Source organism: Malaclemys terrapin, chromosome 15, assembly GCF_027887155.1.
Source record: "Malaclemys terrapin pileata isolate rMalTer1 chromosome 15, rMalTer1.hap1, whole genome shotgun sequence".
Classification (NCBI taxonomy): Eukaryota; Metazoa; Chordata; order Testudines; family Emydidae; genus Malaclemys; species Malaclemys terrapin.
Window position 1 is genome coordinate 33,145,169 of NC_071519.1, and position 25,026 is coordinate 33,170,194.

Genomic DNA, 25,026 nt, shown 5'->3' on the forward strand with positions numbered 1-25,026 from the left:
ATGCAAGCTGGATGCAGGCCACTGGAGGTCACTCTTGTGCCATAGACAGAGTTGCCGCCTCCCCTGGGCCCAGCGGGTCAGGGAGCTCGGGACAGGCTGGGGTGTGGAGCATCTCTCCTGGCAGCACTCACCTGGGGCCCACCCCCGAGAAGGGGAGAGCCAGATAAGGAGGCGACTGCAGGGAGTTAGAGGCTCTGCAAAGCAGGGAAGGGATCCCTGTCACTGCTCTGCACTGACCACCGCAGGGGGGGTGTGCGTGTGTGTTACACACACAGCCTTGGCCCCGGTTTGCTGAGGGATTTCTCAACTCCCCGATGGCGCCCTGCAGCCTGACCCTGAATATGTCTGGCAGCAAGAAAGTGAGCCATAAATGCAACCCCCCGCCTCGGTTCGGCCAAGCCACCCCGCTGACCTTTGCCCAAACGGCCCCTGGAGGCCGCTTGCTGGGGCGGGTATAAAAGCATGAAGCCGGGGCTCTAGCTGGTTAGCAAAGCCCAGGAAGCAACGCAGCCAGGTAAGCCTGGAGTTTGACACGTTAGCTCCTGGGGCAGGGGCTGGGGGGGCACGGCTGGGGCTCGCGCCCCCCTGGAGGTGAGTCAGCTGCACGTCAAGCCGCAGAGCATCACCGCAAAGGCAAAGCAGTCCTGGCTGCAACGGGGAGGAGATAACAGGGAAAAGCCAGTCCTGCCCCCGGTGAACCAGCCTCCAGGGTCCCCGTAGGACGCCCAGGGAATGCCACTGGGCAGGGGCACTCTCCACCCCCGGGAGGGGTGTGCAGCTTCATGGCACGACCCCCCCATGCAGACAGGACCATCAAACCGTCCTGCATGTGTTCTGAGCCAGCCGCAAGGCGCTGCTCCGGGGCCTGCGCTCGCAGGCCAGGCTGAGGCTGGCAGCAGGGCGGGGGCAGTGGGAACAGCCCACAGCACTGGCTCCAAGGCTGGGGAGAGCAGGACAGGACCCAATCTGCCTGAAGGGACTCTGTGTTCTGCCTGCTGGGGCTGTCAGTCCTCTCCACCTCTGCTGGGGAAGCTGCCAGACACACACACGCGGCAGCCTGTGGAGCCAGAGAGCAGGGAGCTGCTGCAGGCGGAGACCCCAGGCTGCGCGCTAGCCCCAGACCGGCTTAGCAGAGCCGGGGTGCATGGAGGGAGGCAGTGTCCTTCCCCCAGCTTGGGGCTGGGGCATGAGTGGGGGGACAGACGGGGATGCCTGTTTATTCTGAGCCCCCTTGTTTCCAAGCCGTGGAGCTGAACCCTGCCGCCCGTTCTGCCCCCATAGCTCAACTCGCGGGGGCCGCTCGCGTCCTGGCTCCCCACATGCCAGGCTGGAGCGGGGCTGGGGTGTGAGCGCTGGCCCTGACACCGTACAGCCCGCTGGGTTTGCAGCCGCTGGCTCCGGGGCCAGGCTGTGCCTACGTGTCCAGAGGGGCACAGCAAGAGGCTGGGGGGACTCGGTGCACCACGCCCAGCGGGGAGCTGGCTGGCTTTGGATCCAGAGGGCAGCTGGGGTGGGGGACATGGGAGGGCGGGTGCCATTACGCCGGGTGAGGGTGCTGTCACTGGGACGGCCCCTGCAGCCCTTCACTGCTCTGCTGCTCTCTCCTCAGCCCGCACCATGAAGGCCCTGCTCCTCCTCGCGCTCCTCGGCCTGGCACTGCTCGCTGCCGTGGCACGTAAGAGCCGCCACCCCTCTGGGGGCGAGGGAAAGGGGGGCAGACTTGGGGGGGAATGGGGGAGGAAGGAATCGGGTATAAGCAAGAGATGAGAAGGGTGGGGGGGAGCAGGTTGGGGGGGTGAGGTGGGGAAGAGGGAAGAGGAATCATGCAGCCATGAAAGTGCCGTTAGTTACGATGCAGCAGGAGGCAGAGAGGGATTCACAGAAACGTGGGGCTGGAAGGGACCTCGAGAGGCCACCCAGCCCATGCCCCTGCACTGAGGCAGGACCAGAGAACCTGGACCGTCCCTGACAGGTGTTTCTCCAACGTGTTCTTAAAAACCTCCAGTGCCGGGGACTCCACAGCCTCCCTTGGGAGCCTGGTCCAGACCTTAACTAGCCTTAGAGTTAGACATTTTTACCTATTCTCTACCCTAAATCTCTCCTGGCTGCAGATTAATCCCATTACTTCTTGTCCTGCCTTCAGTGAACATGGAGAACAACTGATCCCCGGCCTCTTTATAACAGCCCTTAACGTATTTGAGGACTGGTGTCAGGTCCCTCCCCCATCTTCTTTTCTCAAGATTAAACGTTCTGGTTGCTAACCTTGCCTCATAAGTCAGGTTTTCTAAACCTTTGATCGTTTTTGTTGCTCTTCTCTGCACTCTCTCCAGTTTGTCCACATCTCTCCTGAAGTGGGGCAGCCAGAACTGGACACAGGACTCCAGCTGAGCTCTCCCCAGTGCCGAGTAGAGCAGGACAGTTATCGCCCATGGCTTACATACAACAGTCCTGTTAATACCCCCCAGAACCTCCCACCCCCCTTCCCCACACGGCTTGGTTTGTGCTTGCAGAGGCGGAGGCCCCCGGGGAGGAGGAAACCATTGTGAAGAAGGTGCACGATTATGTCCAGCACGTGGCTCAGACGGCCAAGGACGCCTTAACCAAGGTCCAGAAATCCGAGGTGGCTCAGCAGGCCAGGTACGCCCCCCCATCCCTTCTGGCCCAGGGGTCTCCCCCACCTCTCACCACAAGCCCTTCCCCTTCCCACACCTGCCCATGCACAGCCAGCATCCGGAGAACTCTGGCGACCAGGCTAGGGGCAGATACAGGGCTGGGCAGTGCCCAGCTGTCCGCGGGAGCTGCAGAGATCCGCCCCCGGGAGCAGCGAGCAGGAGCCCTCAGCCCCCTGCTCACCAGTGTGGAATAAGTTGGGGTACAACCCTGGGCCCAGGAAGCCGGTGACAAAGCTCCTGTGACCTTGAGCGTCCCACAGCTGCAGGTGAGGGCCATGGGCACTGCAGGGTCAGCACCCGAGTTGCACCCGTTCTGGCTGAGGGCCCCGAGCAGCTGGTCTGCTCCCAGTGCCTCTCCCGAGAGGCAAACACTTGGCTGGCTCGTACCCAGCCGCCTTTGCCAGGAGCTGGGAGTGCTCTGCTGGGAGAGGGAGAGGGAGCCGGAGCCGTCACACCTAGGCAATGGGGTGCAGCAAACCCCGAGCGCTCTGACTGCCCCAGAATGCAAACTGGTTCATTCAGGGGCATAGGCATGAGACCGAGCAGGGGGCTCAGTCCAGTCCCTCGGAGGACACAAAATACCCCATGAATCGGTCTTCTAATTGGCAGCTCAGTGAAAGGGCAGGGACTGAACGGGCCATGGACAGATGGTCCCCCTGTGACCCCAGGACTGGATGGGGGAAGCTGGCATTGCTACTACCCCTGCTGCACTTGTTCTGTGGCGAAGTGCACCAGTCCCATCAGTCCAGCCCAATCCCCAGCCCCCAGGGGATGCCCTGTGGCCCAGGGGTTTCAAAGAGTTCCAGGCTAGGCAGCGTGATTATAAAAGCCATGCCCGACCCTGCACTGCTTATTAAAGCAGCATTTTATAGCACAGGGACAGCCCCAGACCCACAACACCCCGTATACGGTCCTTCCCTCTCTGCCCCCGCATGCGTGTAACTCACAGCTTGATTGCACTGAGTCATATTATTAAAGTGGCTATCTTAGACCTGTGCAGATAGGACCCCCCTTTTAATATAACCTCCTCCTCTGCTCCCCCCCCCCCCAATGTGTGTTGAATCCTTCAGGGACTGGGTCAATATGCGTGCTGAGGACGTACACCAGTTTTGGGATGTGCTAAAGGACAAGTTCTCCGCGCTCTGGGAGCAACAGCCGCCTGGGCAGTGAGCCCCACATCAGCAGCTCTGGTCGGGTTCTCAGCTGAGTGAGTGCAGGTGCAGGATGTGTAATGCAAATTGTAACCAAATTGACTCCCTGCTCTGGGCAGAGAGCGCAGCATCCTTCCAGCTAAGCACTGTCCCACCTGCCTGCCTGTCTGTCCAGTAACTCAATCTCCACTCAGCGTGGCGGGTTCATACGCTACTTCCACTGGGGCCCAGGAGTTTTGGTACCAGCTGGTGTGTTGGTTTGGAGGGGCTGGGTTTTTTTTCCTTATAAAACATCATAACTCAAAGTTTGTCATGTATCTTGCAATAAAATGAAGTAAACTTGAGATGCATTTGGTGGCCTTTACTGGAGTGTTGCAGTGAGCGCGTACACAGCTTGTATGCAGTGACCAGTGCGCCCAGGAGAAGCAGGACAGTGTTTGAGAAGCTGTTTGCATTCTCTGTGCAATACCCATCATTAGGTAAAGGCAGTGCTGGATTTTGGGAGTTCATAGCCCAGGCACCTCTGGGCTTGCTGCATCAATTATGAATGTAAACAAAATTGCTTGAGCCCCGGCACCTCTTTCATTACCACTTAGACTCATTGGAACCAACTAGGATTCGGGAACAATTGCCCAGAATGGGATTTATTGGCCAATGAATCACCATCCCCCAGGCTAGGACTCAGGTGCGTGCCCTGGCTCCCAGTCCAGCCCCAATCCTCCAGCTATGCAGGCGGACGCCCATGCTTGGCACATCCCAGCTCGCTGCATGGCAATGAATGAAGTCAGCATTAGGCCTTTCGTGCATCCCCCCCCACACCCCTTGTGCCACCTGCTTCTTGGGTACCTAGGAACCGCAGCTGCGTTTCTAGTGGAAGGAGGACAGGGGAATGGGGTGCTGGTTACCTAGAGGAAGATGCTGCTTTAACAATGGCTGCCTAGAATATGCTTTGAAGTACAGAACAAGGCCACTGCTGTGGTTGGGGGCTCCCCGCCCGAGACACCGGAGAGGGGGCTGGATTTTCAGAAATTGCTCAGGATCAGGCCCCTTCAAGGTGTCTGAAAATCTTGGGCCAGACCGCAGGGTGGCTGTTCTCCCGGCTAGCGTCGAGATGTGGATTTGGCAAAACCTACAGCCAGCATAGCCGGGTGGGTGGTTATTGTATGCAAACCCCAGAGCTGTGCAACACAGCTGCCCCCCCCCACACACACACACACCTTGTAGACACGCACTGCTGTGCGGCAGACCCCCACAGTGGGCTCATGGCCTGGCCCCGGCCCCAGCAGGTTGAAAGCAGACGGAAACAAGGCCTACAAGGCCTGTAGCTCAGGCTGCAGCCAGCACTGCCGGGCTGCCAGATGCGGTCTCGAGAGCAGTGCACAGAGCCCTTCTGCTTTGCTACAGAGGGGGCAGCTGGCACCAGGGCCCGGCCGGACGCCCCATCTCGGTGTGATGCTGGGATGTGGGCTGGGTGTCGCGCACACACTAACCACCAAGATGGCTGCAGGAGCATGAGCAGCTGAGTTTGCAGGACCCAGCTCACGCCAAGCTAACCGTCCCACCCTGCTCGGCTCTGGTGAGGCCTCAGCTGGCAAATCAACCCTTTGTGCCTCACCCACTCTGTCTTGGCCAGCTCCATGAACAGCCCTCAGCTCTGACCGCTCTGCACCACCCCTGCCACCAGCCAGGCCCAGATCCTGCCCCCGAGCTGCCAGCCCCAGCCGGCTGCCGCTCCCCTCAGAAGCAGGTTTATAACAGCCCAGCTGAGCCGCTCCATGCACAAGGGACACAGCTGAACCTGAGGGGCTCATTCCCCTGGGGAGCTACAATGGCCTCACCCCTTGTCTGCTGCCCAGCACCCCTCAGCCCCACATTCGCCTCTCCCTCGGGGCTCCCAGAGCTCTCAGATTGGGCTGGGCGTTGTGCACGGCCCTCTCGGCGGCTGGGTCCTGTGGGAAGGTGATTCCGATCAATGCCCCTTGGAAAGAGCCACCCTGGGGCAACCTCCCGCTCAGCTCAGGGTGTTCTGCAGGCCTGCACTGGGATTGCTAGAGCGTGGGAAAGGGGGGACCTGGGAGGGCTCCCCACAGGGTCCCCTCACCCCGTCGCCTGCAGACCATTCCTCTTCCTGCCCCCCAACCTCCCTCCTGGTCTGCACAGCCCCTCCCTTCCCTTCAGTAACCTGCAGCCCATGGACCCCCGTGAGCCCCCATGGAGCTGTGTCTTCCCTGCCCCACAGTGCCCTCAGCCTCCCATTTGGTGCTCCCCACCCCCCCGGGAAATCCCCTGCAAACACAAGCTCCCAGTAACTTAAATCACTTTTATTTGACAAAACAAACAAGAACGAAAAGTTCTGTGGGGGGGCAGGGAGGAGGAGATGGGAGCCCCGAGCCTGGAACAGGCAGGAGAGCTCTGGGCAGGATGTTCCCAGCAGACTGGCCTTCGCCGTGTGCTGGTTTCCACCCCAGCCCCCGCCCCCCAGCAGAGGGACCCTCGTTCTACAGCGATCGATCAGTAAGTGACAGCCACAAAGGGCCGAGACGCTTGGCCCAGCGCTGAGGGCGCCAGGAGGAGGAGGGAGTTGAGCACACCTGGTGTCTTCACCCAGACGCGCATTAGCAGCAGTGGAACGCAGGGCAGTGGCTGATCAATTGGGGGCTCATTGTGGCTAGGGGAGGGGGTGTCAGTCCCTGGCCCGGTGCCACTAGTTGGCCTGGGCCATGTTCTTTTGGAGGTTGTCCAGCAGGGTCAGGAAGCGGGTCTTGAGGCCCTCAGCATAGGGGGTCAGGCGCTCCTTGAAATCCTGCACGAGGGGCGTGACCTTCTCTCGGAAGGCGGTGAGGTGCTGGATCACCTTGGCCTGGTACTCGGCAGCCTGGGGGATGCCCTTCTGCCGAATCTCCTGCAGCTTCTGGGTCAACTTCTGGCGCAGCTCGTCGCTGTAGGGGGTCAGGTTCTTGCGCAGCTCATCCACGTGCCCGCGCAGCCGGTCCCGGGCCTCCTCAGCCACGGGGGTCAGCTTCTGCTGCAGGGCCTCCACCTTCTGCTTGGTCATCTCCTTCAGCTCCTCGCCGATGGGGGCCAGTTTCTGGCGATAGATCTCCAGCTCCTCTGTCCACTTCTTGTAGAACTGCTCCAGGAAGGGCTGGATCTTCTGTTTCACCTCTTCCATCTCCTTGGTCAGCTCCTGCTTCAGGGCCTCGGTGTCCTTCACCCACAGCCCCCAGGTCTCCTTGTAGTCCTCCTGCAGTTTCTGCGCCGCCACCGTCAGGGAGTCCAGGTTGTCAGACAGCTTCAGGCTGCAGGAGAAGACAACGGGGCAGGGGTTACACACTGCTGCATGGCCTCTCTCCTGGCAAAGCCCAGGGAGGCCCTGGAGATGCAGCCTTGTTCCCAGAAGGGATGGGACGGTACAGCCGGCAGATGGGGACTAACTCCCACGCTCTAATCCCAGCTCTAACACCGCCTCCTTCTGGCCAATCACCCCACCCCCGCAGTTTCAGAAGGGTTCACACATTTTGGGTGCCCAGCTTGAAATGCCCAGGGCCTCAGAGTGGCTGACACCCCAGCTCTGGGTCAAGTCAATGGTAGATTTAACCTCTTCCAAGCCTCAGTTTCCCCAGACAACCTGGGGACGACAAGGCTCACTCAGTTTTCTGGTGGTGGAAGGAGGGAGAGTGCTAGATCCACTGCAAAGGTGAGGGGTGTCACAGCTGTCAGCTGCTGTGCAGTGTGGGCCACTGGGCACCCCACCGTGACAGCAGGGACAAAGCGCTCCTTAGCTCCAGGGGAAGGGCTTTGTGGTCACCATTAGCTCTTGGGTCCTAGGGCCTGACACACAGTTGAGCAGTTCCCATTCCAACCAGCAGAGGGCAGTGGCGCCATGTGGGGGGTGGTTTCAGAACCGGGGGCATCCCAGACTGCACATGTAGGGCCCAAGGCTATAGGGCCTGGTGCTTGACCTCCTAACAGCCCGCTCCTCCCCAGAGTCAGCTACTTACTCAAGCTGTTTGCCAACTGCAGAGGTCTCAAACTGGGCAATGGCTTCCTTGCCACTGGCCTTGACGGTCTCCAGGTAGACTTGGACCATGTCCTTGAGGCGATCCAAGGGGGTCTGCGGGTCGTCATGCTGCCAGAAGTAGCGGGCCTGAGTCCCTGCAAGGAAAGCACAAGAGGGCTCAGGACCAGCTCCCCAAGCCCCAATCCAGAGACGCTCACCACCTCCTGCCCAGATCCGCCCCTGGGCCGGAGCTGGCAGCTGCTTGTGTTACCAGCCGCAGGCTGGGTGGACAGTGCCCGGCTGTCCCAGCCCCCTAGGCAGGAAGGGTTTCCTGGGGGAGCCTGGCTGGTTTTACACAGCTCTGGTTTGGAGAGGTTACAGGCTGGGTCCTGCAACCGGGGGCAGTGGGCTTACCTGGCCCAGCCAAGATTATAGCTCCGGAACTCCTGGCTCCCAAACCTCTGCCCGCTGGCCCACCCTGCCCCCTCTCTGACCCAAGCGTGCCCCACGCTCTCCCTGCTGCACATCGTCTCTGCCCCCTGGCCCAGACAGGTGCTGTTTTACAGCAGGGTAGTCTCCAAACCGCTTTTAGAGTCACTCTAGGCTGGATGCCTTCTGCAGAGGTTGCTTGGGCCTGGCCCCTTGCACAGCAAGACACACGGGCCTGCCCAGGGCTCTGACTTCTGGGGCATCACATGCCCTGGGCTGAACACAGCTCCTGCGCCCTCCCTGCTCAGGGGTGTCTGGTTCGAGACTCGTGCTGGTTTCTGGCCCTACCTGTGAGGAACAACAGGGCGAGGATCACAGCGGATCTCATCTTCGGCTGCGTCTCTCAACCTGGAGAAGGCAAAAGAGTTTGAGGCTCAAGTGAACAAATAGAAACTGCTTAATGGAGCGAGGAGATGCCAGTCGATGATTAATCGCTGGAGGATGGTGACAATCTGGGACAAGCCTGGCTCCTTCTGCCATTATCCCCCCCACACACACACACTGTCCCCAGGGGAGAGCCACTTACCCACCTGGCATTGCCCCATTCTGCCCCTGCCCATTTAAAGCATCTCAGGGCTCTGCACCAGCCTGACTGGCGAGACCATGTAACAAAGGCCATTGGGTGCCTTTACAATGGGGCGAGCAAGCACCCAGAGGGAGGCAATGGGCAGATTAAGGGGTCTAGGACTCATGATCTTTCTGCTTCCCAGCCAGTTCTCCCAGGGTGGGGTGAGGATATCCCCTCCCCTCCATCACCTCTCACAGCAGTTACACTCCAGGGCAGGTTTAACCTCCCAGCGCAGCAGGGCCGCACAGAGCAGCACCAATGCCCCAAAACAGGGCAGGACTCCCCAGCTCTCACCAGGAACGGTTCCCAGCAAATCACACTCCTAGAAGGACTGAGGCGCTTACCAGTTTCACTGCTTCCTGCTGCTGCTGCTCCTCCTCGAGTGTGGCTTGTGCGTCCCCAATGCTGCTATTTATACCGGAGAGGGGATTTATCACGGAGATAAGCTCGGGAAAGCACTCCCAAGTTCTGATTATGTGGCGCTTAGAGTTCAAGGATCGAACACATCCCCGCTGCGGACGGGCGCGATCAAGGAGCAACTGCCTGGGAGGAGAGGCCAGAACAAACAGGCTCCTGCAGCGGGAGCCTCCAGACCAGCTAGGCTGTTTACACTTTGGCTGACCCAGATTTTCCAGCAGCCACACTGGGACCCCTCCCTACCCCCAGTCCTTCAGAAGCCCCTGAGATTCGATGGGAGCCGGTGGGCAAGGTTTGCATCCTCAGGACACCTCAGGCCCCCGCCTGTTTCTTTTGAAACAATTAAACGCACACTAGCCACCACTTACACCCCCCCCAGCCCTAAAGTAACCACTCGCAGGTCGCCTCGTGTGCCCAGCGCAGGCCAGGCCAGCGCTCAGGCAAATGGGAACCTGCCAGGCAGATAGCGCTGAGTCCTGTGGTGCTGTGTGCCATGGGGGGCATAGGATCACTGCGATGGAGGTGGGGCTCAAAGTCTGCAATACCAAACGCTCCGGCCTCCCAGTACCCTGCCACGGCCTCTGACAAACTCTCAATTCCCAGGCTCAGCCCTGAGGACGACCTCCAGGGCCGAGACTATCCTAAGCCAAGCCACCTACCTAAGCAATGCCCTGAAGAACAGGGGGCTCGCCCCATAGCACTTCCCCTTTGGCCTGTATGGGGCCAGGGGAAGAGGGCTCAGGCCAGGGAATCAACTCCTTTTTCTGGCCATTTAAATGGACAGGATTCTTCACAGCCATCGCAGGAGGCAGCCCTTCGCCGCCGCCCACCCTGTGGAGTGTCCCTTGGGCGGCACAACCCTGCATTCAACTGGCTGCGGGCCGTGTGGTGTGAAGGGGGATTAGATCGGCCCTGGGCAGCGACCTGGCAATTGGTGCAATCTGGTCCATTGCAAGGGAAACGATTTGCTCTTTGCAGACACGGGCGTGAGCTGCTGGGATAATTCAGCAGCAGAGAATTCACCCCAACTGCACCCAGGGGATCCGATCATGGGGCCAGCAAGGGCTCCTGCTGAAAGACGCCAGCATGCTCTGGATTTACTGCACCAGTTGCTTCATTATCACACGTGGCTGGTCCAGCTGGCTCCCGCCTTTCTGGCCTGGCTCAAATTGAGAAACGGCACCGGGATGGGGCGGATCTGGGGCACTCAGGGCAGGAGCTGCCCCAGACAGAGAATGAACAGGCACTACCAGAAGCCAGGGAGCTTCTTAAGTGAGGTCTGTGCTACCTTTAAAAACAATTGGCTGCATGTGGATGCACAATGAAGTCGATCCATTGACAGTCAGTGTATTAAAGGTCATCTAGCCTAGGGAAGTGCTTGTCCATTTGGAAAGAACGGGCAAAGACCTCAAAGACCTTCCCACCCCCTGACACTTCCCTACGCCCAGCCCCTGACCACGCACCTTCCAGCCATGTGTTAGTACAGTGGTTTCCAACCTTTTTTCATTTGCAGACCCCTAACAAATGTTGAATGGAGGTGAGGAACCCTTTGGAAATCTCAGGCATAGTCTGTGGACCAAAGGCTGAAAACCGCTGTGTTAGTAAGTTTCATCCTGAGGCGTTCAGCTCAGGTGGCGCTCAGCAGGTCGAGTGAGTCTGTTTCCACATGTTATGCAGGAGCCCCCATTCTGTCTATTTCAGCTTTGGAAAGTCAGGAGATCACCACAAGGGAGATTTCATATGGCAGGTTGGATAACAGACAGACAAACATGCAGCAACTGGCGAGCAGCCAACCCTGGCATACTGCAGGGACGCTATTCAGAGAATCCAAGTTGGGCTGGCTTCTCCTTTGCATCAGATATTGAGCAACACCACAAACAAGAGATCACAAGATCATAATCATGATTTTATTTGTCATGATCCCACTGTCCAACTAAGTTACTAGTTGCAAGTGACCCACAAAAAATGGACTAAAGATTTACTGAAAGTTGTTTGTTTTTAGTCCAGCATAAACGAGGAAGAAAAAATACTTCGGACATTTCCAAAAAACAGAAATAATAGCAAAGTATATTAATATACATTCAACATATACTGCGCGTATTGATTACTACAATACAAAGCAATGATAAAGTGTGATACTGCGAAATGGCATGGTTAAGCAAGTCCCTGCTTTTCTTTTGGATGGCTACTGTCGGGCGACTGTCAACTCTCCCAGAAATACAATGTCATGTAAACAAAAGGAAAACAAATCAAAGGTACAGAGCAATGTCAAAGCCTTTCAGTGTTTCTTGGTACCTTCTCACTGAAGTCCGGCAAGCCCTGTCTGGGTCCCCCACCCCCACCCCAACACACACTGTCTATTTTATATGTTAAAGAAAATGTAACTTGACAACTACACACCAATAAAACCAGAGTGACATTAGGCTTTCTAGAAACATTGAGCTGGGAGGTATGTTTGTCAGTTGCAGATTTCTTCTCTCCCCTCCCCTCTCCTTTTCTTCTCATTGCAGGTCCATTGATGACAATTGCCAGGGGGGGCTTTGGGGAAGAGATGGTGATAGCAAATTAACCTTTGCCATGCTGGTCTCACACTTCCTTCTGTGCAAATTCAGAGGGTTGGATTGATTTTTCCTTTATTTAAAAAAAAAAAAATTCCAAAAAAGTGTCAATAATAGGAATTTTCAGTTGTAGCTTTTAAAGTTCCAAAGGCAATGATGACACAAAATACTCCCTTAGCCCCAACCACTGGAGGGGGCATTGGTTTCTATCAGTCAAGGAAAGAAATTAAAACGAATGAGAAAGAAGAGATCTATGCACATCTGAATTTGTATAAAGGAGAACACCACTTCTGCCACTGGCACAAGAGAAAAAACCAGTCACAATTACAATGTCATTAAAAAGAAATAAAATACTTTGAACAAAAGGTGCAAGTCACAATTCAAATAGAACAGAATCTAGTTAAAAATTTCTCTCAAACAGAAATTCCTTTTGTCTTTTATTAATAATAATAATAATTATAATAATAATAATAAAAACAACATTTACCATAAAACAATTCCTACATGATCAGGAGGAAAAGCTAGAAAAACAAAGAGAAACAACCTGTCTTCTTTACTTTAAACTGAGAGGTGGGGAACAAAAAACAAATCGGTCGTACATGGGTTTGAAAGGAAAAGGTATTAAAAAGGGGGGGGGGGGGGGGAAGGAAATGATCCTTTTAGCACAATGACCAAAAAAAAAAAAAAAAAAAAAGGAAAGAAAAGCAGACAAAGATGAGAGAGACAAAGCGTATTGCACCACTGCTGGGTGTTGGAAGAACCAGTGGGGTGGAGGACGTAATCGGACAGGGGTGGGTTGGACAGGCTAGCATTGTGGTAAGGGAGACTGAGTTGCTCTTGCCCCAGAGTAGCTCTGGGCCCTACTATCAGTTCAGATGCAAAGGATATGGAAATAAAACTACAGCGTGGCCTTCTTCTGCCCATGGGGCTGGGCTTGTGGGGCGTGGTGTGCGCTGGAACCCTGGAAAAACGACTCTGGTTTTGGACTTGGTTTTCAGGAGCTCTGCTTATTGCTTGCCAAAGGACAGAGCTTCAAATTCCCTCCCTGCCCCTTGCTTCCCCTATTCAGGCAGGCTCCAGGAAGGCATGGGTCCCATGCTCTCCTACTTGTCCCCAGAAAAAGAGGATGTTGGGCAGGCCTTAAGAGCGGGGTAGGATGAAGGGGAGAACGCCTGAGTCTGCACCATCCGTGATTGCCTGGCCCTTCGCATTTAAAACCCCCTCCAAACCAAATGCAAAACTCAAGTTCCATCAATCCTTTCACACAGGGTGTAGGACTCAGGTTTTCTGGTTAGCTCTATGATAGCTGAAGTTACAGGCAAATGTGGCAGAAACAAAAGAAACCAAAGGAACGACACACTGAGGAACTGATTATGAGGAAAGGAGCCACGATATTTCAGTGAGAAATACTATGGCGATTTGGCGCAATGCTGCTAGATACTGTTGGTTTAAAATGGACCTTTTCATTTCAAAGCTGTACACAAAACCTGGAAGAGAGAGAGGAGATGGAGGGGTGTTAAAGGCCAGGACAAGAGACAGACATTTCTCCTTAAACATCCCTCTGCCCGCCCCTTGCTCCAGCCTGACACGGCCAGCTACATGCCCCGAGCGCTCATGCTGCCAATGCCACAAGAGGTTTGAAAGAAAAGGGAAACGTGCACAAGGAGGGGCTGCGCGCCCCATGGAGGTGTGCCCACTGCTCCAGGCAGCTAACAGGATCATGGCAGATCGACACACTACCATCTGGACGTGCCGTGTCCTTCCACCAACAGCAGCAGCGGCTCCTGAAAGCTGCCCCTCCACAGAAAGGGGACGAGCTGAACAGACAGGCCTGAGTCACTGTCCAGCTGTTCAGAGCTGCCTCCTGGCAACCCCAGTGCAGAGCCCACTCTCCCCACACATCACAGTACAGACGGAAGATATTGCTGCATGTGCTTGTTCTTGCACAAATGACTGAGGCCTTCCCTCACCAATCCCTGGGCTCCCACCCAGAGACTACACAAAGCAGAAGTGCCGAGTGGCCACTGAAGGTCACCAACAGCAAGTCTGTGAGGGTGGCACTGTCAGCAGTGCAAACGACTGACCTCTGGAAGCTCGGCAATGACATCCTCTATCTTAAACTTCATTCTCAGACCCACAGCTGGGGGGGGAGGGGGGTGGGGAAGGGGAGGGCAAGGAGTTGTCTAGGGATATCTAGCCCCTGGTACTGGATATCTACCCTAGAGGCAGAAAAGGGAAGATCTGAACTTACAGAAACAACAGAAAAATACTCACTCCCTCCTCCTGCTACACCCCAGCCTGCTCCATCCCAAAGGGCACCTCCGGGTGCTTGTAGCTCAGGAGGACGTCTGTAATACACGTAGATGGATAACAAGAGGTGTTTAAATGCTGGCTGACATCAGCTAGATTTGGGTGCTCTTGACCTTCCAAACTTTCCCCACAGTCTGCAAGACCAAAGAGTAACATCAGAGTTTGTAGGCGAAAGGGAAAACACTCTCACTGCTACTTGGGATGGCTACCAAGGGCCAAGGAGAGCAAAGTTGATTGGAGCTTCTGGCAGAGGGCTCAGGCAGGGCCTGAGGTGTTGAGTGTGGGTCAGGGCTGGCATGCAGGGTTGTCCCTCGTTTTAACGGAAAGTCGTTGCAGTGAGCATGACACAAAACCCTTTGCCGATGTCACATCTACCTAAGAAGCACACCGTGCTCTATGTGCTACAGCCCAGCTGTCTCCCTGCTGCTCAGGGCATACGGGAGAGGAGATGACGACAGACCTTGAGAAGCATGTGTGGAAATTTACCTGGAAAGGACTCCAGCCAGTAGCGTGAGCTTCACAGGAATCCAAGACAAATGTCACTATACAGGGAAGCCACTATGTGCTTAAAACTGCAGCACAACCCAGAATGACAAGCGTCTGTAAGGGCTGCACCAGAAATAAGCACCAGCACACGCTCTGTGGGGAGTTTGGTAACAGTGCTTAGAGTTAATCAGTGCAAGCTTTCAATACACCTCAACTCTGACCTGCAACAACTCCTGATCTTCCAGCCTCCACAGCTCTGCCAATGCAGATCTATTATTCCAGCCCTTGGCCACGCTTAAACAGGGAATGCCAATTGTACCATACTCTACAGGATTACAACATGCCTAGCACACTGCTGGCTCTATGCACAGGAATACCACCAAGGGAAGGGACTCTGGTGCGGACCTATATCTGATAGATGAGGATGGCACAAATCAGCGTCACTTCTGACCCAAACCAGATTGCAGCAGAATTCAATCACCTCTGCAAGATGCCTTTTCCGCCCCAGGGAAGTCCTTACCCTCGCTCTCCCTGGCATGTAGCTGCTGGCTGGCCATGAGCGATGACTGGCTGAGTACTGCATCAGACATCCGAGCAGAGCTTAGTGCTTTTCCAGCCATTAAACTCATTCCAGGCAAGTTATCCAACTGGACCTGAGGAGACGGCAGAAGGAGACAGAGTCACACCCCAGTGCTCCCCCAGGACCAAAGGAGACATTCACAAGCGCACATTTTCTTCCAGCACACTAGTAAGTTATAAGGAAAGTTACACCAGGCCTGGACTATGACAGAACTGCTTCCTAACCCCAAAGGGCTGATGTAGACGGTACTCAGCGCAGCTGTCCTTGCTCCTCTCTCTCAATGGCTGAGGCCGCACTGCTAGGTTGTTCACCAATATTGCCTGGCTGGAAGTTTGGTTCTTTCGCAGAGTATGAGACACTCTGGGCTGTATTCATCCCTGCTGCAACTCAAATGTTTTCAGCAGAGGTACACTAGGGTGCGCTTGACCCTGCAGGAAAATCTCATATGGACTTGGGTATATGTGGGTAAACTAGGCAATACTTGGTTAGCCACAGGTGGGAGATTTCACTTTGGGGTTGGTCTTTGCTAAAAGCACTTGAAATCCTGCCTGGTACACAACGGACATGCCATTGAGACATTCCAAAGGCAGAGGGGGAAGCATGTTATCGCATTGCTCTGCACAGCGCTGGATTCCAAGTTAGCCCTACAGGTTTATAAGCTGGTCTGTATTTGGCTAGTGAATGGCCTATTTGCTCAGCCCTAGAATGAACACTTCATAGAAAGTTTTACACGGTCTAGAACACCTGGCAGCCATGAACCTTCTCAAACCTACATAGGCATCATCGCTGTTCTGTATGGTGTGATGTCTCTGCAAAGTCCTGGGTCTGTGGTGTTCAATGGAAGCTGGTCTTGCAGAATAACCCAATCCATTATGATTGGGCATCTCCATAGCTTGTCCTGGAGAACTTCTGTCCATACAGTTCCCTACAATGGATTCTTGGAAGTCAGACAAAAGAGAAAGGGGGTTAGTATAAAGAAGCCAGCGGTTTCCTGAGTGGTACATAACATGGAGTAACTGCCTTAATGAAGAACTCTGGTAGGATCACAGCAGTCAGGGGGGATGAATTAACAATCCATTAGCCTGTGATGACTGTGCAAAAAGGATCAACTGAACATATACTTCTTGTTCCTGACTGAGGAGCACAGATTTGTTTTTCCTTGACTCCAAAGACCCTGGCTGGGCTGCTCTATTGAAGAGGATTTCACGACTGGCTTGACGACCGATCCCAGTCACAGCTAGCAGTCGACCGGAATCACACCACGAGAACTCAGAGGGAAGAATGCACAACTTCTGTCTCAATCAGATACACAATATTTGAGGAGAAAGAAACATTATCACAATGCCTGGAGACACCCACACAACCTCGCTCCTGTCCAGTACTAAGACAGCCTTTTGCTCCCACTTGTTTGAAGGGGTCAGACGTGCCAAAAAAGAGATGTTTATGATTTCCGTATAATGAAGGTCCCAGAAGGGCCGTTCTGCATAACCTTGGAAAAGGGAGTTACCAAGACACTAAATCTGTATCAGACCACTGCTCCTTGCCCTTTGCAAACATGTTTGTAGGAAACTGAATATCTGTGCAAGTATCCTGCCTGGCAAAGTCCATCCATAACCTGCTGCAGGAGCTGCTGTGTCTGAGGGCAAGGGTTACGTTTCTATCAAGCAAAATCTAATGTTACTAAAGGTCACATCGGACTCCGAATGAGCGAGGAAACCTCTCCTCGTTCACTTCTGTCACACACTGAGCAGACTGTTCCACTAACCAGCCCTCTCTTTTTTCTCCAGGCAGGCAGAACAAGCCAGCTGCTCTTTACACAAGCTTTACAGCTCTAGGGGCCTGATACTTGGGAAATCATGGGATCAGTGAGGTTGAAAGGGGAGCATCCACCTGTTAGATCATCAAGAGAATCTGCTGCAAAGGCAGGATACACAATCTCTGCTGGGGACCTACCAGGCATTCAGCTGAATGCGTATCACAGCACCATGACGAGGCCCTGGTTCAGTTTTCCTGCTCTCCAGGCCACCAGGTGTCGGGAATACTCAGGGACAATGTGACCGCTCACGGGTCAGAGGAAAGGACCAAACACAACTCTGGAGCTGCACTGAATAGCTCCTCCATTTCTCCTTGGGCACAAGGACAGCTGCCTCAGGGCTTCAGAGGTCCTACCTCCTTGACTGGGAAAAAAGGAGCTGCCTGGTGCAGTGAATGCAGAGGTGCTGCACTGCTTTGGAGAGGCCCTTTCCAAAGTCAATATCAGACATTCAGGGACAAATCCAACCTGGGTGTCACTCTACTGGTGCCTATGGAGTTATTCCAGGGATAGCTGTGGTCTCTTTGCTTTGGCAAGATTTCATGCCTGGCATTTATCGTAAATGATCTATTCACTGTTTCAAGAATGACCCTGTTCCCAGTGAAACTTTTAGCAGAACATCCATTCATTTCAGTGCCATCTGGACTGGGCCCCAAACTGTGCTGCCCCAGGAAACTAACACAATTCAGGCATGTGGGGGGGACCTGCCCCTGTCCTAAGGAAGATACCACATTTTAGCAAAAGCAACAACATGGCCGCCCCATTCCCAGTAGAGAACATCCGTCTCTCACTCTGCAGCCAAACAGCACTTCAGAGTCTGGGATTCCTGCTCAGCAAATGGGTCTAGACTCCAGGTCGCTCTGCATTAACATGTCCTGGCTCGCACGGACGGGGTGTAGGTACAGAATCTGGGTTCAAATCTTCCTCTGCATGAAGAATGGGGTTTGGCAGCCTCTTGTGCCAGCACTCCCTTTGCCCACTGTCCAATCCGATCTAAGTGGCGTTATCTGTGATCAAACCAGCTTCCAACTCAGCTGGCAGAGACAAGTGTTACATGTGGCTCAACTTGACCGTCTATCCGTACTATTCCTCAGCCATGCCAGTGTCCCTAGCCCCTCCAGCGTATGGCCTCCCAGCTCCCTTGCTGGCCCCAGTGTTTTGGGGGGAAAGGAGGGAGTTGAAATGCACTGATCATGCTGCTTTATAATCACAATTACATGGTACTTCACCATGCTGCGGTGTTATGGGAGCAGATTTTGCAATAATACAAGACTGGGTCTTGGCTTTGCCTCCCTCTGCACGGCCACAAGGTTAAGTTCAGTTAAGAGTCTCACTTTCCTGGAAAAACAAAAGAAAACTTGAGTTACCCTGGAAAACCAACTGTTGGAAAGAGGCTGTGAGAAAGAACTGCCACCCACCCACGGCTCCGGCTGCTGTTCAAACTGGGGGAGCGGTTGTCTGAGTGGGCAGCTCACAAGAGCCTGCAGCTATCAGCAACCAGCCTCCAAGTGCTGCACAAAGAACATCAGTACAAATCTTGAGTGAGAGAGGCGCACAGTTAGCAGCCCATGAAACCCAGTAGCCTGCCTCCACTAGGGCAGCCCATACACCTGAGGCTCCAGGGAAGGGAGGAGTTCCCTCCTGAACCTCTTGCTCTATACAAACAGCGCACCGAGCAAGAAAACCATTTAGCACTTGCAGCTGCCACTGCTGTCAGCACTTCTCATGGTCAGGCCCAGGTTACACACAAGCTGGAAGGCTCACATTTGTATCCATGTTTCATTGCAAACCCCAATCTAAATTCTTTCCTTCCCCCACCTGCTGCCTGAGCAGGGTAACGCTCCATGGCGGGAGTCAGTTATCCACATCTGCGTAAGACAGACAGTTAGGTTCCCACTTCCCTGCATAGCTTCAACACAACAGATGTGACACAGCAGTGATCTGACCCTCCCCCACATTAGTGAGTAACCTCCAGAGCTACTAATGGTGTTTGGGGGCTGGAAACCTGGGCTGGGCAGCGTTTTCGAAGCTGTACGGCATCTGGAGCACAACGATGCCCCGTAAGCGAGTCACTGAAATCCAACCACAGCTGGTGGGAGCCTTCATCAGGATTTAGGTGACAGGCAGCAGTCAGTGGTGGCATGCCCCCCAAACTCTACGTAACGTCCCAACACACAATCACACTTCTATGGGGCAAGTACGTGGACCAAAGCACTCACCAGGCATGCCAGAGAACTGTAACCAGGACCAGCATACTCATCAGTGTATAGACCGAAGTGCAAGTGACCGGGAAGTGGCTCATAATGTCTCAAGCATAAATATCTGCTCTATTGTTTACACAATACATTTTCCTCTTAAGGGAAATTATAATTTAAAAACCATTCAAACATTGTCAATGTAACTAGGGGAGCTCAAAGACAAGGCTGACAGTCTAACCTTTGGGGGAGAGGGGGCTGGGAGGGCAGAGAAATCATTCAAGAGAAACCATCACAGAGTGACACTTGTTTGGGTTAAATATCCCCCAGCAGTACTCCCCCAGTCGCTCTTCAGTGTGCATGCACAGAGCTGCTGCTAACATTTGGACTGTTTTGTATGCAACAGAGTGGAAGTGAACTCTTTAGTGCTATTTACATGGAGGTTTTATTTCACTTAATTGTACACAAGTGTGCCTGGGTCGCTTAAATGTTAGCCCAATTGGAGCAGGAAGAGTGTAGGCTAGATTCCAACTGGGTTATTAAACACAAGGAGGAAAATAAAGGTCAGGGGAGCTCCACCTTTGAGTATAATGTACTATATTAACACTCCCAACAGCCACATGCGCACTCCCGCCTCTTTCAGAACGGCTTGCACAATTCCTGGTAAATGTTGACTTCTCTTTACTCATTTACAAAGTCTTGCAGTCTAAAGTCCTGCTCTCCTGTGTATCGTGATAGTAGCAGAGCAATTAGTGGGGCACGAGCATGGCTTTTGGCTTGTTTAGTCATTCACACCATTTTACATGCAGTTTATTTAGCTGTGTCAATAATAAAAATGACCCAGGTCAGTAAAAAACAGGAACTCAGAAAAGAGGAGTTTCCAGAGCCTGCTTGCACTAGGACGGCGCTCTCCTTGCCCAGGGCCAGGCCTGGAAATTGAAGCCCAGCAGAAAAACTGGGGTCTGACAGGGCCAGCGCACTAGTGATCTAAATCACCCAAGGCACAGCGAACGAAGGCCACTCCTCGCCCTAGTCCTCACTCTGAAGGATCCCGTTCGTCTCACACGCACACCTGCTTGAACACACAACCTGACCAAATACCTGTGGTTATTGTCTCAACATTAAGCACTGCCTCCTGAGTGGGCAAAGCACCAGTACAGCCAGGGGGTCAAGCGAAAGGTGGTGGCTTCAAATAAGATGCATCTCATTCCTACAGCAGATACAGATCTACCCTGCTCAGGCCTGCCAAGTGGTACTGCTCAGTGCCTTCGCCCCTCTTGAATGGGTGGGCAGGAGATTAATTCTAAACACACGGGATGCACAGAACTACAATGCAGGGAGAACAGTCATTTAAAGAGACCGCATGTCATGCTGCTCTGTCTCCACAGTCACAGCGGGTGGGGAGACCAGGAAAGGGGAAAGTAGTTTCCACAGGACCAAAAGCAGGCCCGAGCCACTCACTAGGAGCAAGTTTAACAACCAGTTTTCCTAAATCAGATCATTCAAGCTCGTTCTGGGGCTCCCAGTCAGTGCTCTCTAGTACGGTAGTGGAGGGCGCTGGCCCAGGAAAGGACACCGTGCACTACAGAGTACATTTCATTGACCCATGTAGCACTGCCTGAACTTGGGGGCTGCTGATTAGCGAAGGAGGAACCAGTCACAGTTTTGGGCTGTCGGGATAATTTAACACACACGTACTCCCTTAATTTGGGACACTAGATTTTTTTTTTTTTAATAAAAAAAAACAGATAAACCACCCAACACTTTGCAGCTCATCTCTAAAGGCAAAGCAGGAATCCAGGGTCTTTTTTCATTACCTGCAGGTTATAATCATCAAATTCCAAGTCCTAGGAGTCTGGCAGTGTCCCTTTATTATTTAACAATTCTCCTCCTCGTTGTTTGGTACAAAGTTTGTACGAGTTCACAATTTACTTACAGCCTTAATAGCCAAAAGATTCTAGAAAATTCTGCCCTAAGTTGACTGTCACCGAAACTCCTAGTTCTGTCTGATATACAGAGTCATCTCTGCTTGCACGTGGTGTGTATCTGACATTGGAAGAGGCTGTTTCATGTACACAAGTAGCACTAAGTCTTACCTCTGCTGGGCACCTTATTCCTACTGAATCCGGTAGCTGGCTGATGTCTGTAATGATGCGTCCCCAATTCCTGCCCCTGATTAACAGTTCCTAGCAGAGATTCTGGGTCCCCATGCCCTCCTGCATTTAAAAGCAGTGGGTTCTCATGGCCACCTTTGGTCAATGTATTTGAACTCTTAGTGTCCGGAAAGCTGTCCCTGGCACCCTCACATGCACAGTCCTCCTCCATGCTCTCCGAATGGATCAGAGCTGGCTGGTGTACATACCCATGTGGTGCCACGGCTGCAGATACCTGCTGGATACATTCTTGTGCCCTGATTTTTAAGAGCTGTTGGGGGCTGTTGTGATGGTACGTGTCAGCATTCTGATAAGGCACAGACAACGACGGACGCTCTGAGAGGTTCTGTCCCAGGCTGGTGCTCATATTCCCAGCATCTCCTTGGCTCATATGCCTGAACAACTCTTCAAATTCTTGCTGCTGCTGCCGCCGCTTGATGAGCTGTGCAAATTCTGCTGGGGGCAGTCGCATGTCCGTGTGCCCCGTGAGCGAGTGCCGGGGGGAAAGCAGTCCCTGGAGGATATGCGGTACCTGCTGGTGTCGGCTGTAATCGGACGGAGTTGGGGACAGCAGTGCCTGCTGTAGTGCCGATGCCGTGTAGTGCTGCGGCTGCTGCTGATGTGCACTTTGAGGGAAGCTAGGGAACTGGTCAAGTTGAGGGACCTTCAGGGCTTGCTGCGTTGTGGGGAATCCCACCCCTGCTGATGGGCTGTAGTTGCTGGGGGATGCACGGGCCTGATCGGAGAACAGGTGGGGATGTAAGTGCACCTGGTCATAGTTAGCAGGGGGATACCTGTTCATGTTCAAGCTGCAAGGAAGAAACGACAGTCATTGTGTTGCAGCAACCAAGAGTAAACCCATGAATGCAGAGGAGGCCGCCACCACTCAGGCACTCTGCACAACCTCCCAATCAACTCCAACAGGCTGTACATGTTCAGGGTGGTGGCTTGAGCGCCTAGCTGGAGTGGAACAGAGGGGACCCAGGTTTGCCACTCAGCATCTCTTTCTGGGAGAGCTGAAGAGACCACACACTCCACTCAGACCCTGCAGAAGAGCACATGCCCCAGGTCATCGATGACTCTGCAGGGCCAGGTAAGAAGGAATGTTTCAAGTCTCTGGAGATAGCTGGGGGAGCGTAGATGGAGAAAAGGTGCTGTTAGAGGCAGAGCCCGCCTGTCGGAGCCAGGGCCGGCTCTAGGCACCAGCAAAACAAGCTGGTGCTTGGGGCAGCACATTTTTAGGGGCGGCATGGCTGGTGCCAGAATGCCGCACCTAAAAATGTGCGCCGGCCGCCCTAGCTCACCTCCGCTGCTGCCGCTCGCACGCCGCTGCTCCCCCTCCCTCCCAGGCTTGAGAGCCTGGGAGGGAGGGGGAGATCCCGAGCGGTCGCGGCGCACGAAACAGCTGATTCATGCGCCGCTGCTCGCCCTCCCTCCCAGGCTTGAGAGCTTGGGGGGAGGAGGCAGGGCTGGGGATTTGGGGAAGGGGCGGAGCTGAGGCGAGGCCGGGGGTGGGGTAAGAAAAAAACGGGGGGTGGCCGGGGTGGCCAAAATTGTTTCTGCTTGGGACAGCAAAAATCCTAGAGCTGGCCCTGGTCGGAGCTCTTGAAGCTAGTGTAGGCTCCAGACAAACCAGGCACGAAAGGGAATTAGTAACAGTCTCTGTACTTCTTTATTTCTCCCCTCTTATTAAAGCACAAGACTCTACTTAAGCAGCGACCTGCATTCCTAGAGAGAAAGCTGGCTTCCTACCCCGCCTGGCTCAGGAGTTGTGCTGACTTCACACAATCCTCACCCCTTGGCTGTCTGACACCCATGCCACTAACAAAGCCCTGAAGTCGAACGCCATAACGGGACCAGCGCATGGCTGCTGCTGGCAGCGAGAGCTGTGCTCAGGAGACGGGCAGCCAGCCTTGGCACACGGAGCCGTGGTGGCAGAACTCTGACCGGCCCTGGTTCTTTTCTCCCCCCTCCCCGGGTTAGCAGAACAGTTAGAGAACGGCTTACCTGTGTGACTCTGCACTATCAGCACTGAGCTGCTTGGACAGTGGCCTGTGCCCGTACGTGAGAGAGGCCATCAGGTTAGCGCGATGCTGCATTTGGATCTGATTAGCACTCGGGTTGATAGACGTGCCTCGCGGGTGCGGGGACATGCCCTGCCCTGCCACAGCTGCCCCTTGCAGAAGGTTGTTGCTGAGCATATCTCCGGGCTCTTGCACTTGGATGGTGACTGGCTGTGGCTGCGGTTGCTGCGCCATGCCCATGCATGTCAGTGCCACGTTCGGGGGAGGGGAACAGTTACCAGACTGCTGGAAGATCGCACTGTGGGAAGGCATCCCTTGGAACTGGGACTGAGAGGCCGCACCTACGAAGAACAATCCCTTTGAGTAACTGCACTGAGCTGCTGCAAGGCTTGAGAGCACCTTCTGTTTAACAGATACAGCGTCTGATGCTATCAGGGCCAGAGGTAAGATTTTCAGAACCAAGCTGCCTTTCAGTGGGTGATGAGGCGTGCACCTTTCCTGACTATTCAGAGCTAAAGTTTCACCCTACTACAGCCACAGCTAGAAATACTTGTAAGGTAAAAGAAACAATACCAGTATAAAGTTATTTGCATAATCAAAGAATAATATCCCTCCTCCCCGCCCCCAGAAATGATAAGCAAAGACCTCATGACAGGTAACAACATATTCCAGCTGGCAAGTACCGCAATAATACCAGCCCCTTATGCCAGATGGAGACATCGGCTATCTGCGCCAGGCACTAGAATTTGGAGAAGACATGAACTGTTTTCCCAAGCGCTCTATAAAGCTGTAAGGTTCTGACAAGTGGCCTGCACAATAGGAGGACAGATGGCTTGGTCCACTCAGTGCTTACCATGAGTCTGCAGCATGCTGCTATTCCCAGGAGGGGGGCTGCTATTTGGCTGCCTGAAGAGATGATTATTAGGGTGGTTTGGGGGTGGACTAGATGGCTGAATCCGTAACCTACACAAGAAAATAAGCATCTTCGTAAATTGCTCTTCCTGATAAAGACGCTTGTTCATGTTTTAGAACTGAACCCTAAGTGCTTTTTCAAAAAAACAAAAACAATATAAAAAACTCCTTTAGAATCTTAAAGGCTTTGCAACATAATTTCTATTTTATCTTCATTAGCTAGCTGGATAAGGTAGTATGGCCCAGTGGTTAGAGCACAAGTCAGGAATCCTGAGTTCTATTCCTGACTCACCATGACCTATGGCAAGGCTCTCCCACTCTGCCTCAGCCTTCCTCATCTGTAAAATGGGATGATATTTGCTAGCCAACAGAGGGACTGGGTGGGAGGGGGAAGGGTCTAAAGAGTGTTTGTAAATGGCTTGGCATTCAAAGTGCTAGAGAAAGTGTTCATACTATTATTGAAGCTCATTTGTTTTCAAGTTGGCCAACAAGCAGCAGTTCCATGTCAATTTAAAACAATGTTATGCCATCAGGTTACTTTCAAGGTTCTCTTGGACAGAAATGTTAAGAGCCTGATTGCCAGAGACTTGCTCCTACAGCTCCAGCTGCAGCCTGCACGTGCTTCTAGGAATGAGGCCCAGTTCTCTAAGGTTATATGCTCCCAGCTGGCTCTGGGACAGGCCTGAGTACATCACTGA

General features: G+C 53.8%; 3 protein-coding genes across 9 annotated transcripts in view; 1 reads left to right on the plus strand and 2 right to left on the minus strand.

The window, feature by feature from the left end:
• Window positions 1–484: 484 nt before the first annotated feature.
• On the plus strand, window positions 485–4,167 carry APOC3 (apolipoprotein C3). Its single transcript, XM_054005385.1, has 4 exons — window positions 485–514; window positions 1,610–1,675; window positions 2,511–2,637; window positions 3,743–4,167. Exons 2-4 carry the CDS (start codon window positions 1,618–1,620, stop codon window positions 3,840–3,842), a joined length of 285 nt encoding a protein of 94 aa, XP_053861360.1. The 5' UTR covers window positions 485–514; window positions 1,610–1,617; the 3' UTR covers window positions 3,843–4,167.
• Window positions 4,168–6,129: 1,962 nt separating this feature from the next.
• APOA1 (apolipoprotein A1) lies at window positions 6,130–9,405 on the minus strand. The gene is made up of 4 exons (XM_054004836.1): window positions 9,225–9,405; window positions 8,601–8,660; window positions 7,825–7,978; window positions 6,130–7,122 (listed from the first exon to the last, which is right to left on the minus strand). Exons 2-4 carry the CDS (start codon window positions 8,638–8,640, stop codon window positions 6,528–6,530), a joined length of 789 nt encoding a protein of 262 aa, XP_053860811.1. The 5' UTR covers window positions 8,641–8,660; window positions 9,225–9,405; the 3' UTR covers window positions 6,130–6,527.
• Window positions 9,406–11,190: 1,785 nt separating this feature from the next.
• Window positions 11,191–25,026, minus strand: part of SIK3 (SIK family kinase 3) — a 148,401-nt gene continuing 134,565 nt past the window's right edge. For 2 of the 7 annotated variants that reach the window (XM_054004829.1, XM_054004833.1), the window contains 7 exons: window positions 24,270–24,379; window positions 23,400–23,757; window positions 21,336–22,201; window positions 16,005–16,168; window positions 15,133–15,304; window positions 14,130–14,299; window positions 11,191–13,342 (listed from right to left, as the gene is read on the minus strand). In XM_054004829.1, coding sequence (XP_053860804.1) covers window positions 14,142–14,299; window positions 15,133–15,304; window positions 16,005–16,168; window positions 21,336–22,201; window positions 23,400–23,757; window positions 24,270–24,379 — 1,828 coding nt within the window. In that variant the 3' untranslated portion in view covers window positions 11,191–13,342; window positions 14,130–14,141. The remainder of the gene's footprint in view (window positions 13,343–14,129; window positions 14,300–15,132; window positions 15,305–16,004; window positions 16,169–21,335; window positions 22,202–23,399; window positions 23,758–24,269; window positions 24,380–25,026) is intronic. The other 5 variants (XM_054004835.1, XM_054004834.1, XM_054004830.1 and 2 more) reach the window with 4 other exon arrangements.